Source organism: Carassius gibelio, chromosome A5 (assembly GCF_023724105.1).
Source record: "Carassius gibelio isolate Cgi1373 ecotype wild population from Czech Republic chromosome A5, carGib1.2-hapl.c, whole genome shotgun sequence".
Taxonomy (NCBI): domain Eukaryota; kingdom Metazoa; phylum Chordata; class Actinopteri; order Cypriniformes; family Cyprinidae; genus Carassius; species Carassius gibelio.
In genome coordinates, this window is record NC_068375.1 from 28,476,241 (window position 1) to 28,493,754 (window position 17,514).

At 35.5% G+C, this 17,514-nt stretch overlaps 1 protein-coding gene across 1 annotated transcript in view; it reads right to left on the reverse strand.

Moving 5' to 3' along the window:
* Positions 1 to 169: 169 nt before the first annotated feature.
* Positions 170 to 17,514, reverse strand: part of LOC128009701 (netrin receptor UNC5D-like) — a 159,525-nt gene continuing 142,180 nt past the window's right edge. The window contains exons 12-17 of the mRNA XM_052592966.1: positions 14,799 to 14,970; positions 11,640 to 11,867; positions 9,596 to 9,745; positions 7,600 to 7,764; positions 6,439 to 6,617; positions 170 to 5,454 (exon numbers count right to left, since the gene is read on the reverse strand). Coding sequence (XP_052448926.1) covers positions 5,271 to 5,454; positions 6,439 to 6,617; positions 7,600 to 7,764; positions 9,596 to 9,745; positions 11,640 to 11,867; positions 14,799 to 14,970 — 1,078 coding nt within the window. The 3' untranslated portion in view covers positions 170 to 5,270. The remainder of the gene's footprint in view (positions 5,455 to 6,438; positions 6,618 to 7,599; positions 7,765 to 9,595; positions 9,746 to 11,639; positions 11,868 to 14,798; positions 14,971 to 17,514) is intronic.

Sequence of the window (17,514 nt, forward strand, 5' to 3'; positions counted from 1 at the left end):
TTAGTTTTTTTTATTTAAGAACTACATTTGCTCTGAAGAAGAGGAACAGGAGAGAAAACATTGCAGACATCCTGTGACATTTCTGTAAGAGATAAGATTGCCTGCCTGACACTAAATTAAAATGAAGAAAATCATCAGCACTTGGAAGGAAAATAAGACAAGAGGCATGTTTGCTAGTCGCAGCTCTCTTCAACTGTACATATATTTCCAAAAGACTGCATATACATCAGCAAACTCCACTGTACAGAAAAGATCCAAAATGTTCACAATTATAGATACAATATACTATAAAGCTGGCCTGGCGGTTCCCAACAAGTTTATTTAGCACTAGAAAAGCTCCTGCCCCCTGCATATCAGTGTAATAGCCTATAGTGTTTTTAACTGATATCTTACAGTACATTTGCATGATTCATAACCATCTTAACCTGTACAACATTCACCATTTACAGAAGTTATACAAGGCACAAGAATCATAGTTTGAAGCATGGGCCATGACATGAACATGTGACAGATAAACACTGCTAACTTTACCGTTCAAAGGCTTTGTATTAGTTTATCAAATAGTGTAAATGCGGTCCACAAATAATAGGGCAAAATCTTAAGATTGGCTTGCTAGCTATTTCTAGAATTATGTTTTTTGTTTGTTTTTTTGCTAATTACTTCTGAAATTTTATCATCATGTTTCAATATTTTGACATAAATGTGAACACTGATTAAGTTTAAAGAGCATCAAAGTGATTTTCTTTAAAATTCATTAACAAGACAACACAACGACACCTTTTAATCAAATTTGAGAGCAAATTCATTAATAAATTAAAATAAAGGAAATAATATAAAAAATATTTTGGGGATATTTGATGTAGTTGTGGGGAACTGCAGTAATAAACGTCAAACTGCTGTTCTCAGTGCATATTTAAGAAGTGACCAGCAAATCTGTCAAGTTAAACTTATATTAAAAATACAAATAATATATATGTATATGCAAATATAATATTATCTAGAGTAAGACATAAAGCTTAACTTTTTAAGCCAGTAGTGAGCAATGTTGTGACTGTTGGAAACCAACTAAAATTAGCTCTTGGAGGCATTGCTGTTTGAGAGAGAAGGTTAATGAAGTAAACGACTTGGAAAAGGAGGACATAACTTTTTTCCTGCACTCCTGACAGCATTTTTCCACATAGCTTATCTCTTTTTATCAGACCTTAATTACAGCCATCACTGCTCATCGGCCGTGTTTCCCAGCACACAGTGGAATTTGGTCAGAGGAGATATGAGGATTCTTTTTTTTTCTTTTCCTTTTCAGATGCATTTCAAAAGAAAGATACAAGTGTTAACAAAAGGGACATGCTGCCGTTTGTAATGGCTTAAGTAAACGCTTCTTCTGGTCAATATTAGTCTCAGGCCTGCCGCTCCCTATAAAAGGCATGAAACCGTCCTGCTCTCTGCACCGATGACTGAAACATGCTCACAGGAACAGAGTAATGCATTTATACTCTGAGGTTTTTAATTGTAATTAATTTATTTTTACAATAACTTAGAGATACTTTCCTTATGTGCAATACTCTGCCATAGCTGAAAACAATGTTAGAATCTTAATATTACCATATATTATTCGGAATTATTCCTCAACCGATCCTATTAAGATGGAAAAATGACAATAAAACAACATTGGAGATAAAAGAACGTGCTAAGCCACAGTCACAATGTGTGATGAGCAAAAAAGGGCAGGCTGCAGGATTGTGTTTGCCTCTCTTCCCTTCTCTAAACATCACCGTGCGAACAAAGCACACGTCAGTAGTAACATGCAGAAGAGATATAAATACTTTGCGACTCTGGAACACCAGTGAAAAAATAGGAAAAGATTAAAAGAATAGCCTCGTTCAGCCAAAACAATGAGTTTTTTTTTCTTTCTGCAGAAAACAAAAGATGATATTTTGTTTCGCTTTCCATTTCTAACAGAAATAGAAAAACTCTGAACATTTTCCATAATATATTCTTTTATCTTCCAAAGAAAAGGGTCATGACATGAGGGGGAGAATGGGATGACAGATTTTATTTTTTTGTGGTGGACTATTCCATTAATTGTGTCGCTAATGCAAGGAAATGCTCAAGAACATTCCAGCCTAGCCACCAATAAAATTCCACACAATAATAATTATTAATCATAAACCAAATTAGGGGTGTGCCATATCGCGGTCGTGAACGATGAAGACGTCTCCACAATCTGCTTTTATCATTATTATTGCACTACAATGCACATTCTGTCAGTCACAGTTCTGGCGCCTCCATCTCAATAATACTTCGCGACATAATGTTACATTCCCATCAAATGTTCACTCAGCAGTAGAGTTACACTCACGGGACACAGTACTTTATCGCTATTATTCGGGGGGTGTCGAGGGGGACAATCTAGTTATTTTTGAATAATCATCTATGGCCTGGAAATATTTGTTTATTTGAACAACTTTAATTTGATAGAATTATTGAGGATGGCACCGTAAAGTAAGTGCATGACAAATGTTTAATAGGGTGAATTCAGGTAATCTGGGACACCTAAATTCCAGTGTGTTTATTTCCTGTTCTAACAAAATTTAGTCAACAGGATAATTTTAGCATAGATGTCATAGACATTTGTGATATATTCAAGCAACAAAATATGTATTTATTTGTTGAAAATGTATTTTTTGTTGTTGTTGTTGTTGTCCCACATTATCAAATATGATTGAGAATGTGGGACAGCATTCTTTGGGTAATGACAAGGGATAATATATGCTATTATGAGAAGTGGGTGTCAATGTGGACTACTGGAGGTTATAACATTAGTTCACAGTTGCTAGCAGCTTGCTAAACCAGCTAGCTAGAGAGACGCTACACAGATGGAATCTGGGAAATTTATTCCAGCAGCAAGCAAAGTTATCAGGATGAAGTAAACATTTCATTTAATTTCTCAAATTCCCAGTTAGTTTAGTATATACTACGGTTTAAATCACTGAACAGGAGGGGGATCTGCACTCAGGCCAGTTGACAATGTTCTGTACACAGATATGCAAACACACACACACACACACACACGCATGGGTCTCTCACCTGCAAGGAGTGTTTGTTCCCTGTACTGTAAGAAATTATATTTCCTGATATTGAAATATACATTTCCTTATTGAGGTTTCTGTACTTGTCATTTTTTTCATAATGATTTTTAAAAATGGGTGATATTGTGTTTGGCATGCATGAAGTATGATGAATATAGGCTTTTTAGGCCTAATACATATGTCCTTGATTACAAAGTGACCTGTCCCATGAATGATCAAATTCAGGCAGTTTTTTGCCCCCCCCCCCCCCCCCCAAACAAACAAACAAACAACAACAAAAAAAGAAACACTAATAGGCTTGGCATGTCTCCTCTGGATATAATAATCAAGATTCGTTCTTCTGATGTGGTTAGAAAACATCTTAGGGATTTTAGAAAAGTCTAATGTGTCGGTCTAATGTGTTAGACAGATATCGAAATAAATGTCCCAGGTTACCCAAATTCACCCTACAAGATTCACCTAAACCTTTAATTTAATAACCCAAAACAGTCTTGTCTTAATTAATATTTTAAGCTTTGGCTAATTAATGCACTTTTATGTGAAATGCTGTTTGTTTTCTTGCAGTTCAATAATAAAATAAGGTGGTCAGGCTCAGAAGTACATTATATTGCGCGCTCCCCTTTAAATATATGTTGGAATATCATGAAACAATCTTCCTTCAGCCTTTGATATCGACTAGGCTGCAGCAGAGGTTTTTACGCTACTATTTGAAACTTCCACTTTTCGAACTTGGAAGTGGGATAAAGGCCTATACTGCCAAAAACACACAAGGTTTACATCCAAACAGTTGGTTATGTCTAAAGTGAATGCAAACAGCTGACAGAAATACATATGTGTGCCTGTGCAGCTCTTAAAAGCGACAGAAGACTAATTGTACTAAACATGATGGAGCTTGTCAATAAATGAATAGTTCAATCAAAAATTACAATTCTTTCATTATTTACACACTCTCATGTTGTCCCAAACCTGTATTCATTTCTTTCTTGTACTGAAAACATATTAAGATATTTTGAAGATTAGCGCTGGGCGATATATCTAACGATATGATTGTCAGTGATCTACGGCTCTGTTTATTAAATGCTGCTCCATTTGAAAGCAGGTGATGGCGATATTCACGGAACCAGATTTACTGACTAGATGCGCATGATCATATCGTTAGATATATATCGCCCAGCCCTATTGAAGAATGTGTGTAACCAAACAGCTGCTGCTCCACGTTAACTTTGATAGTAGAAGGAAAAAAAAAACATAAATAAATACCATGGAAGTCACTGGGGACCAGCAACTCTTTGGTTACCCACATGGTTACCAACATTCTTCAAACTATCTTCCTTTGTATTCAGGTTCAAGGTAAGACAACTTGGCACTTGAGTAAATAATGAGAGTTTACATTTTTAGGTGAACTATCCCTTTAATGTAAATAAAACAACAAAACACAAACAGAAAAATCCCTCACTGCTCTTGACTGAAGAACTTTAAAACAGTTGCTTTAATAAGAATCAATGTATAATTATACAGTGAAGTGTATATAGTGTCTCATATTTATATTTGTTCATTTGCTACAGCTAAATACACTTACTGTACCTGAAAGATAAAGCAGTTTATTTTGTTTCTATATTAGGTGTATTTGTAATGTGCATCTTTGTTCCTATTTTTAATAACAAAGATAAAATAATGACAATGATTTTTAGCGTCGCCCACTTTGGCCTAAATATCTGCCATTGTTTTGTTTATTTTTTTTGTTTTGTTTTTTAAGGGAAATTAGTTTGGCTGTACTGCTCAGACAACCTGCAAAAGAGTAAAACCAACATGACAAAGAATTAAATAAAATAATGAATCGTGACTTTTCTGAAAAAACAAAAATCATGATATGATATTTTTGCCATATCGCCCACCCCTACACCAAAGAAAGGCTAAAGCGGAATTTTGTGTAAGATGTGATGGCTTGGTACTTCGATGTTTGCTTCGAGAAAAGCATTTTGAAGCTGTTGAATCTGTGCCAAATTCATACTAACGCATACTTCCTTTGCACATGTATAGACACGTGAAACCATCTAGATGGTCGCATTTTGTCCAAGTCTTCTCTCAGATTGGATATGCCTTGCAGGGTCCACTTGAACTCTAAACTGAAGATACTGGGGAACTGCACCTGGTGGAGTACATGTAGTCTTCAGTAGTCCCTCAAAACGTAAAGTCTGTTTCTTTTTCATCTGTACTCTGAGGCAGACTTTTACAGTGGATCTTTCCAATCTCCTCCAAAGCACTTGCAAGTGAGTCAAGATCTCCAGTGCCCTGATGCCTGGCCTCCCAGAGACTGAGAATGACAGCAGATGGACTCTTCTGCTTGGTAAAGTAGGACAGGTTCCTGTGCCCAAAGGAAATGCAGGTGTCACAAAGATGACAATGTTATGTGAGTACATTAATAGCATATTTTATATATCAACCTTCTATCCTGCCTGAGTCATATACATAATACTTGCAGGTACTGGATAACCTTTTATTATATTTGCATTAAATTATATGTGTGCATATAGCCTGTATGTATTACTCTGGGTATTCTCATGTATCTGTCTGTTGTTGTTTTTAGTGACTACAGTTGAAATGAATACATGACCCGTGTGCTGTTACATGCAGTATGCCAGTAGATGGCAATGTTGTAATATAATTCTAAACTCAAATGGACACGTGACATGGGTTCAGAAAAGATAACAAGATGAATGCTTTCTGAATAAATCTGAATTTCCATTTGTTTCAAATAGTACAAATTACACAGCTGCAATTCCAGTTAATATCTTCATTACTGGTATATTTATGTATTAGTAGTACCAAAGTATTACTAGGAATGAAAAACAAATCTTCAGTTGTAATCAGTTCTCTTTTTATTTGTGTTGTTTCCTTTTGTAGACTTACTTGGATGCAACTCTTGTTAAAAATAAATAAATAATAATAATAAAATTAAATCCATTTCTGACTGAACTAACAAATAAAACATTCAGATTTAAAATGAAGGTTTAGGGTTTGGATTTAAGTTCAGCTTATAAATCAGCTACCTAGAAATAAAAATCAGTATAAACGATCAATGTTCCATACAATCACTTTATAGATAACGGGAAGGTGGCGACTCTTATATCTCTCAAATCTCTAGTGGTTCTTTATCTCCTAACCTTTGTATAAACTGAATTAAATAAAGATGAAAGACCCGAGGAGCATGAGTTCTGAGTGAAATGTTTGAGCAAAGCGGAGTGCAGTCTCAGCTTATTATTCAAAGGCATTGTTAACAAAGTGAGCACTGCTGCAATAAGTTTCAGTCAGCCCTGTTGCCTTTGCTTTTTCTCTCTCTGGCGCTCACCTTTGAATGTTGAGTTTCTGAGCTAAGAGCTGCCAGTCCTTGCCCTTGGCGTTGGCAGTATCGAAGGTGGTGCATATCCGCTGACGTATGGACAGGGGGATTTTGAAGGCTTTGGCTCCCGTCTGTGAAGTCACCGTGCAATCTGCCTGCGTGAAAAATGGGACCGTCTCTTTCTCACTCTGGAAAAAAATAAAATAAATAAAAAACGTGGTTTTGGCTTGCATTTTTGCTAATCTGCAAAAGAGCTGATGGGACTGGAAAGTTTAGCAGTTGATCTCCTGACAATGATCTGATTAAAGAAAACAGATCATTTCCATAATAACCAATGCAAAATACCATTCCTGTTGCAGCCATTCCATACGCAATATGGGTTGAGAAATACTTTTTTGGGCATTTATTAATAGCAAAAATACCAATTGACTACCGCAATCTTTAGTATATCATATATTCATATTGCATTACACATTTAAATACTCTCCTCCCATAAATTCTGCATCTGAAAGGGAAACTCCTACAAATGCAAATGCAATAAGGTCAGCTGTGTCCACGCCTTTTCATTGCTAATTTTTTACTGCGTGTCTTTAGGTCATTATTATATTATAGAAGTAATTATAATATAAGTCATTATTCACATTACGCAGTAATGCTACAGTGACTCTGAATCAAAATAGACACCTTTTCAAGCAGTGATGCTATAGAAAAACAATTTCTTTTTCCCCAAATGACTGTTTAGTGATAAAAGAACCTTTTTTTCTTGGCCTGAAGAAATTACTTTTTTTTCACTGTGAGAGCCTTCTGTGCCACAGAAAGGTTCCATGGATGTTAAACGTTCTTCAAGGAACCGTAGATGCCAATAAAGAACCTATTTTTAGAGTGTACGGTGCAGGTTAGATGTCAATAGCGGCATATTTGATTTGAGAACTGCACTAAAGTCTACACTGAAATCTTAAAAAAATACTGTGAAAATGATTTCTGTTCATGACACTCCTTTTCAGAGCCTGACAGCATGTCACTATAAACTGGCATTGTGTGGGAGACGTCAAGACTCTTTTTGTTGTTGTTTGTTCCACAGAGAAAATAAACATGAGGCTGAGTTAATAATGACAGTACCCGAAGACACAGCGATGTTATTAAACACTGGGACATTAGAGTGAATCTGACCTCTCCCACTGAGGTGTAGACCTGCAGGATCTGCTCGTGACCTTTGACCTGCCGCACACTGATCTTGCAGGAGAGCTGGGTGGTTGAGGCACTATGTCTCTGCAGCGAGAAGGCACAGTGCATAGGCTGCTGGTTCCTATACCAGACTTGGGTGAAGGAGAATTCCTGCAGCGGGATGAGGTCACCAGAAATGAAAAGAAGAGGAGAGATCAGAGAGAGATCAGAGAGCTGAGTCAGGGAAAGTGCCTGATCCATGAAAAATGTGGAAGTATGCGTATTAAGAGACTCGTTTCTGAGACCAGCAGTACAAAAGAGACACAAACTCTAATCCCTGTTAATTCTGATGATAAGGGTCAGTGCTGGGGTATGTACAACACACCATATCTGGGAGCAGGGCAGCAGAAGGGAAAGCAATTGCCTTTGATTTATAATTAATTTCTGTGAAGCAGCACGTCTGCAGGGAGTGTCCTTGACCTCTCCTGCACTATTTCTCCAGCGCTACATATTGAAATGACCTGCGAGATGCTCTATGTCAACAGTAATAGGAACCCTGAGCAGAAGAGATGCTTGATGGGACAGCAGTTGCCTTAATGCCAGGATTAATTTCTCCCTTGAGTAGACATAAAAAAGCATGTTCCAGGAGACAGAAGCACCTCTGAACTGATTAAATACCTGAACATAGAACCAAATACTTGTCACTGTCTATCTCCATGCTAGGTAGGAGGACAGTCTTGGTCTACAGTGCTGAATAAATGAAGGCTAAAATTGCTACTCTTTGATAATATATATATATATATATATATATATATATATATATATATATATATATATATATATATATATATAATGTATTTTTGTCTTGTTGTACAGTGCAAACTTCTTAAGATGTTTAAACAAGACACAATTACTTTGCAAGATTTAAGTAAAATTGCATAAAATATTAAGACTCGTTTTTAGATAGTCGTTTATTTTTTCTTAACTCTCTTGATGATTGTTTTTTTTTTATAAAATAAATAACAATTAGTCAGTAAATCAATCTAGCATCAAGAGTTTTATGCTTAAACACTATGCTAATACATTAAGGAATATTTAATTAAATTTATGTTCTCTAAAAATAATTTTTTATATCTTACTAAATTACTGAAAAAAAAGTCAAAAACCTTGACAACACAACCTCAACTTATATTTTGGATACTCTACAAAAATTCTGGGCCATTTTTGTCTTGACCCAAATGTTGGGTTCTGTCTGTTGGGTCATTTCATTACGTTGTTTTTTATTGTATTTACCCAGGTGCTGGATAGTTTTTGTGTAAATCAGCTGCTGTGTCAATTTTACTGAATTTTACCCATTGTTGGCTAGCCAAACTGGTTAAAACCAGATCAATTTGTCAATGGTCATTTTGTGTTCTTTTCTGAGAGAAAACTTCCTGAGAGAAATCTTCCTGAATGGAAATAAGGTTTTCCTATAATTTTTTTTTACCTGTAGAAACAAAATGAGACTACATGTAATTAGTTTATTTGTTTATGTGTATGTTTGAACTAATATCTGCTTGGAATGCTAGTCTTCTACAAATGCAGCATACACTGAATCTATGAAGCGCCACCATTGACTTATTGAAATGTATGAACTGTCCCTGTTTTATATATATATATATATATATATATATATATATATATATATATATATATATATATATGAAACATAGAATAGATTGCACTACATTTAATTTGAAATGAATAAGCTTCAATATCTGGTTGTTTGACCCAGTTTTATGTCAAAAAACAAACCAGAATATGGGTTAATGTATAAAAACCCAACATGCTGGGTCAGAATAAACCATCTTGTGTTCTGTCTACTACTTACGCTCTAGTGGGTTTCCAAATACCCCTCTACTGGTCATTTTTAATCTAGCATTTTTTTAGCTTTACCCAGGATGTCTGCAATGCACTTGTGCAGGTAGGTGACTGTTGCACAGTACAGTACTGGTCATGTTACCTGACAGGTAGTGAAGGGTTTGATGCTCCACAGAAACTGGGGGATATCCTGGATGGACACCTGCAGACTGAGGCAGTTTCCATTGAAGAACAGCGTCTTGGGCTCCTCAAGAAGCTGACCTCCTCTACTTGTTTCAGCAGTGACCACTCTCTTTGTAAAAAATAGAAGTACATTGAAAACAGAGTGAGAACACTGGGGAAAGACATAGGAGAGGACAGAAAGTGGTATAGAAAGAAAATGTGGATAGACTGGATAACCATAACAACCACAGTATTGCAGCTAGTCTGCTTAGGAAGTGCTGTTCAGAAGAGAAATTAATACAATACTTAAAAACACTTGCCAATTTCAAGTGTAACAAACTTGTCAACACATTGTAGTTAAAACTACATATAAGAAATATTATCTAAACTTGATCTTGAGTAGCTAAAAAAAGGCACAGTGTTTGGATGGAACAAAAGCTCTGCTGCTAATAAACACTCAAGAAAAAAAAAAGCTTTCAAATAAAGTCCTGGTTAAAGCTTTGAAAAGAAAATTACAGATAATTTAAATTGATTACTGGCTTCTTTAATTTCAAGCGTGGCAGTGTTCATCTGTCAAATCTGCTTTGTGTTTCATTACTTTGCAAAAGTGAGTGTTCTCTTTGTGTGTGAGTGCGTGTGTGTGTGTGTGTGTGTGTGTGTGAGCACACAGGAGTCTGAGCGCTCATGCAAGACAACAGTAATTGACTCTGACTTTTGTAACCTCTGGTTGTTTGTTTGAAAATAGCACTGACCAATGCTGACATTCTGATCACACAATTAAACCACTATAATTCTAGACCAACACTGTCACCAGTGGTCTCAGACTTTTGGACCCCACTGCAGTCTACTTTTACTATAATCATTTTGTGATGCGCCACAGATTTACATTTAAATATTTTAATGAAGAAAGTTCTTCAGATATTTAAAACTAGATTGCAACAGTGCCCGCCCAATTTTTAGCAGCCTATTTTTCTCCATTTCTTTTAGGTCTTTAAGAGGCATTAGCCATCAACCAAACCACCCAGCTATGAGGTGAATCACAACTTTCAAAATGTGATTTGAAGCAAAAAAAAGTGTTTGAAATGATGAAATAAACTTATCTACATCTTGGATGGCTTGAGGGCGAGTATTCTCATAAAATTTTCATTTAAGGGAGATCTATTCCTTTAGTGCTTTCATGAGGGAAACGACTTCATTAAAAACACATCTCTTTGGCCAAGCATTCAAATAATGCATCTCATAATCTTGTACTGAAGTTATATCTGATCAAATGCACATTATTTTTCTTTAGCTTGGGTTAAATAAATTTTGCTTGGTTGGAACTGCAGCTGTGCTAATTATGTCTCTATTTGTTTCTCTGTTTTGCCGTAACTTGGATTTACACAAGCTCCAGTCTGGATCCAGAACACCTGAGAAGAGATGATGCTAACCCCTCAGAGGACCTCAGATGATGCCAACTCTGAAACAACATACAGAACTACCAAATTTTGGTACGTTTGACTGCATCATATAATAATTTCTGTTCATCGTCTATTTGATCACATCTTTAATTTATTTTTTTCCATAAATGTCTGCCATATGTACATAAACTGGCAGTCACCACTGATACGCTGCTACTTAATGTAGAAACTTAATTTTCTGTAAAACTGCTTTGCAATGATTTGTATCGGGAAAAGCGCTATACAAATAAACTTGAATTGAATTGACCTACAATTCCAAGAAGCACTGTGAATGATAACCAAATTGAAAAGGATGGAGAAAACTAGAATCATGGGTTAATGTGATTTTTAACCAGGAAAACTATTGTTAAACAAGACTATTTAATTTCCATTTTATTTAACTATTTAATAAATATGTTTAACAAATGTGGCCTAATGGCTTTAACACAAGTCTATATTATTGATTACCTTGTAGCTCACACTAAGTAAGTTATCGTTAAAAATCAATTCCCCTTTGACAATGAATGGGATTTTTATTTTCGAAGTAGTGTGATTAAGACCACATGTTCACTGTCCTGTGGTCACCTGAAAGGCATGCGGTGTGTCATCTACACAGTGCACTCGCAGGCTGTAGTCCATGGAGAAGGTCTCCATACTGCCGAACACAGCAATCCTCAGTCTCTTTATAGCGGCATCGGTGATGGCTTCCCCCACCAGTGCATAACAGCCTGGCTGATCCAACAACAAGTGACAGCTATGCGAATCCATTAGGCAATAGCAGGAGGTTGATTCATCATTTACTGACATTATTTCCTGTGAACCCAAGCAAAAGATGATCAAATCATTGTAACATTCATAAATGGGACTTTTCAGTGAATGCTTGATAGTATATACAAAGTTTGTATATAGTCCACAAGGCTTTAAAGGGACAGTTAAAGTATAATTGAAAATGTACACCCCCCCCCCCCCCCCCATTTTCTCACCATCAAGCATCTAAACATGCATCGTTTTGAGAAATGTCACAGTATATCAAACCGTCTTTTGATTTGATGTGATTTATTAGAGAGAAAAGCAGTTAAAATATGCTCAATTCATCATGGATAGCACAATGAAGTTAAAAACGTAACATCCTTGATGTTAAGCACAATCTTCACTCCTGGTGACAGATACTGACATTTCATTATAAAATTTGCTAAATTTACAATCACAATTAAACACATACACTAGGTATACATGTTTGTCTTTTTATTACAAAAAGTAATACAAGCAGTTGTTTTTAGAAATATTTCAACTAATCTAGGGCTGTAACTAACGATTATTTTGGTAATCAATTAATCTACTGATTATTTTGACAACTGAGTAATCCTATTTTTTTTTTTAGTAGCACAAACAGACCTAAGTGAAAACCAGGATTTGGTATGACTATTTATATATAAACTAACAGTGAGGCAATAATAATTGGCTCAAATAAAACATAAAAACCAAGAAATTACAAGATTGAATTGAACAACACTGTTAAAATAACATAATGCAATATGCCTATATATATATATCCATAATGTATTAAAACAAATACCGCGCCAAAAGCCTGGTGACGTTTCATTTTACCCATTCCATTTTAACTTCAGTTAAAATGTAACTAAATTTTAACTAAAAATTTTACACATAGACTGTAATTTTATGTATTTAAAACAAATTCAATTCCCTAATAAAAATGTTTTTGACTGGATCAAAATAATTTTTCAAACTTCAATCTTTTGTGTCCAGCAGAAAAGAAAAGACAAACAAATTATAAGCAACATTAGGGTTAGTAAATGATGGGGAGAATTTTATTTTTGGGGTAAATTATCCCTAAGGAGGATCCATAAGGACCTTTTTTGCCCTTTTTAAACTTGAGCCCTCAGTCCAAATTTATCTTAATTTTATGGAAAAGTACATAATTTAAAATATATTCTTCCATAGAGGGGAAATCAAATGGGTTTAACTGAGCAGCCATTTCTTTCTGTCACAATAAAACCATAGGAAACATTAACAATTTAAGTTAATTAACCTAATCATTTTTTAGTAGCTAACAAAACTATCAGAAGCTGCATGTGGCAAAGAGCTGTCTACAAAGTCTAGTTCTAACAAAGGAAATTAGACTATTTGTAATCATACATGTTTTTTTTAAATGATAATTTCACCAAGATGTAGGATGTACAGGATTTGTTTTAGTGTCCAGTGCTATGAAAAATTAAAAGTAAAACATCTCATGAATGTAACTTTAAATTCAATGAGGCTTCTCACTGGTATGGAAGCCTTCAAATAAACAATATTATAGCTTACATTCAATCACAGACTGACTTAAAGCTGTTGCAAAAAAAAAAAAAAGTAACATCAGAGTGTGAAAGAATGTCAGCTCAGCCCGTATTTTTGTCAGTGTAATTGTGATCAGTGGAAAAAGCTAAATTCACTTTGCCACACTGACATAGAATCACTCACAAATCACGAATCAGCGAGGTCACTTCTGTATTTCTTTGACAAGCTTAGGCTAACATCTAGTCAAGCACAAACATTCATATAATACAGGCTCTTTTCATTTTTCTTACAGACAACCATTTATTTATGTGACTGCAGCTCTTCAAAGAAATGTAAATATCAAACAGAGTGACCTCCTCGGAAAAAAAGACACCCTTTGCAATCTGATAAAAAGTATGTGTGATGTGAAAGGGATAGAAATTCATACTACTGCAGTCTTTCTTTGAAAAGTCTGATTTTACCGGTAGTTTTTATGTAATTACTTCAAATAAATGTTTAAATAAAATTTTAAAAGCCAGGAGAAAACTCTGACAGCAGATGCATTTTCATGACGACTGTTGGTTTTAAGTCAAAGATAAGTGCTGTGCTTTGGACCAATCTGAAATTCTTTCAAATGATGACTCATGCTGGTGCCAGACACAAAAGAATCTAAACACCTTCAATAACACTAGCAGCTCACAATAAACAAACTCTATGCTAAACTTTTATTAAAACATCACTTTTCAAACCATGATGACAGTTTAAGGCTTTCAGAGGCCTACAGCAGAGAAAACACATGGGATTAGGACAAATGTGAATGACTGTAGTATAGGGTCAGGAGGGATGACCCATCCATGACTCTTGTCCTGATTGCCCCGTGTCAGCAACTATTTGTGGGGGTCCTAGAGTACAACCAGAATGATATATCCTGATTCTGATGGGTTGCCTTGTCCCAATGCTCCTGCTGTTGGACTGCCATGAACTGTTTCTTCCCAGCTATTACAGGCTGTAATTGTTTTTTCCTTGAGCACTTCACTGCCGTAGCCTCCTCTGAGGAGCTGCTGTCCCTGGATCTCTTGTCAAGAGCACACAATTGCCTCATCAACACATTTTTAAAACACGCACAGCCCCAAAGGCTGAAACAAGCAGTTACAGGATGTGATTCAAATGAATTGCACTTATGATTAGTTCATGGCACACGTCGCCAGGTTAACTGTATCACAAGACCTTAGAAATCTATCTAAATGGCAGCATAAAAAAAAAAATAATAATCATAAGGGGCTGGTGGTATATTTAGCTGAGTAAAGTGCTTGATTTTTTTTTTAATGTTATGTTGACAAGGATTGCCATCACTTTACTGTACTGGCTTAATGCTGATAAATGACAATGTCTTCAATCTGACAACTTTATGCTTCATACAGAAAATATACATATTGAAAAACATAGACGTCATGTCTCTGTTCCTACCTCCCACTTGTTGTCCTTGGTTTGTCTCTTGAGTTTAATGTTCCAGTTTTCAGCGCTGACTTCAGCACAATGAGCTATCGTCATGGCAACAGGATAGGACAGGTTCAGCCCTGGTGGTCCATATGTGATCTCTGGCCCTAACAGAATTTCACACCTTTCCTCTGATTGGGCACTAGAAGGCAAAACGAAGAAGAAAAGAAAGGTATATATACATTTTTATATGTGATCATTTCAAGACAGCCCGGCCCCACACCATTATTTATTTGGAAATAAATAAAATACACTTCCAATCAAAAACTTAGGGGTCAGAAGGTATTATTATTTTGTTTTTATTTTAAAGAAATTACTCCTTTTATTTAGCCAGGACTTATTAAAATTGATAAAAGTTAAACAAAAAAATCTAACAATCCTAAAATAGTTTCCACATAAATATTAAGCATGTTTTGCAGGTGCAAGCACGATCACTTGCATTTAATTTTTTTTTTAATAACAGTAGAAACTAAAAAATACGCTGTAATTTTTGCTCATAATGTTAAGAGTATACATCATTTGGAACTGCAAAGGGTCTACTTGTATTTCTGTGAACTCACAATATCAGCAAAAACTTGTGCTTTTGTAAAATAAGGAAAACAAACATGATGTACTTTCTGCCATTTATTCATTTAGCTGACGCTTTTATCCAAAGCGACTTACAATTGCTATATATGTCAGAGGTTGCACGCCTTTGGAGCAACTAGAGGTTAAGTGTCTTGCTCAGAGACACATTGGTGTCTCACAGTGGATTCAAACCCAGGTCTCTCCGACCAATGGCATGCGTCTTATCCACTGCGCCATCACTGACATGATAAATATATCTATAGAATAATTAAAATCAATTCACGTAAATTGTACAATCCGTAAAAATGAATTTCTCTCTAAAGGCATTCCCAGTAGGGAGAAGGTGAGTCAGCTTCCTCAAATTTATTTTTGCAACATTTACTCAGAAAACATTAGTTTATTAACAAATAATTCAATTATGCCCTCACTATTTTTGTTGTTTGTTTTTTATTTATTTACTTTTTGTTTGTTTGTGTTTTGGGTGGCCTGCTTTTGCTACAAAGAATGGACTTGAAAACTTTAAACATCATTTCCAAGCATTAGCCTATTCTGTAAATAAAACAGCTTGTGAATAGTTACGATTCAATTAACATTATTTACTTCCAAAAAATCAACAATTGGGCCTAAGTTAAGTTAACCGAGTTGAGCCAATACAATTGTTTGCATGTGGACCTGGGGGGCTAACTTGCTACGTTACAGAATAAAACCAATTACAAACAAGGCATTTGTTGCATCTAGTGGGGACATAATTACTGATTATAATGACTTATACTGTCTTTATATGTGTTGCGTATTGCCCTGCGTAAACATGTCTGCATTTGTGATCAGAGAAACTACAAACAAGCGCTAATCTACACTCCTCAAAACTCACATCTGACTCGTCTGTGGCAGATTATTTAAATATGAAAATGTACATACAGTCTCTGAGCCAGAATTGCCAGACTGTCCTTGCAAAGTTAGAACTGCCCCACTTTATAGAAACAGCCTTTGTGCAGCCTTCCCAGGTTCAGGAAACAGTCCTCCGTAAAATGCGCTGCACTCATCTGAATATTTGGGTTGAACTGTTCTGGAACAGTGTTGTAAATACAACAACAAAACACAGCATCTCCACGACATGGCAGTGACGGTAACAATACTATAGTGAGAATTTAAGTTACACCTTCTTTCTTTGTGTGACATTTAGGCGGTGTTATGCAGATCTTCCCACACACTGAAGTAGACATTGGGGGCATGTTTAAATGAGGTGGTTTAGGAGGGCGTTGATTACATTTTATAAAGAATATCTCTTTGGGTTTGAGACTTTAGTCTTTGCAACTTTAGGGATCGTATCTATGTACCAACAGCTTGTAACACTCCAAAGAGAAAGGAAACTTAAAATTGCATCATATGACCCCTTTAATAAATAATTCTGTAAGGTAATAGTTTGTCAACCATATCTAATTAAAATAAAAAATATAATTGCAACATGGAATTTATGCTTTCAATACTTTAAAAGAAAGCAATTGGACTCATATATCCAAAGATTTGTTCCTTCTGTCTTTCCAACTAACCACTTAGTAACAGAAAACTCACCACAAACTGAAAGTCTAGAAGCACCACAGCAGCAGAACTTTCTTTAAGGACTTTTACAGTACGCCCAAAGGACACCATTAGCTTTTACAGTTTATCTGAATCTATATTAATTCAGCTTTGCTGAAGAGGGAATAAGAACAAAACCTCTATTCACATCGAATCAGCCTGTTCTCTTCTAAACTCTCTTCAAGTGTTCTTCTAGTTACATCTAACTACTATTCAGGCATGCCAGCTCTGTAAGAACTTCAATGTTATTCTTACCTTATTCAGGTATTTTATTATAACTAAAAGAGGCTTTATGAAGGACAATGCATGATGAATGTCTGAAATGCCTCAACTGTATCTGTTTGACTGACATTGAGGCAAAAACATTGTCCCTCCATTACATTTCCAGTGTGTATTTGAACAGGAAGAAAAATACATAACCACCACAGGTTTGGCATCTTTATATAATTCATTTGTTTAAAAATAATAAAACAGATAAAACTTTGCATTGCTATGTACAGATCTCTCTGGTTTTCACATCACAGAAGACCTGAATTCTCTA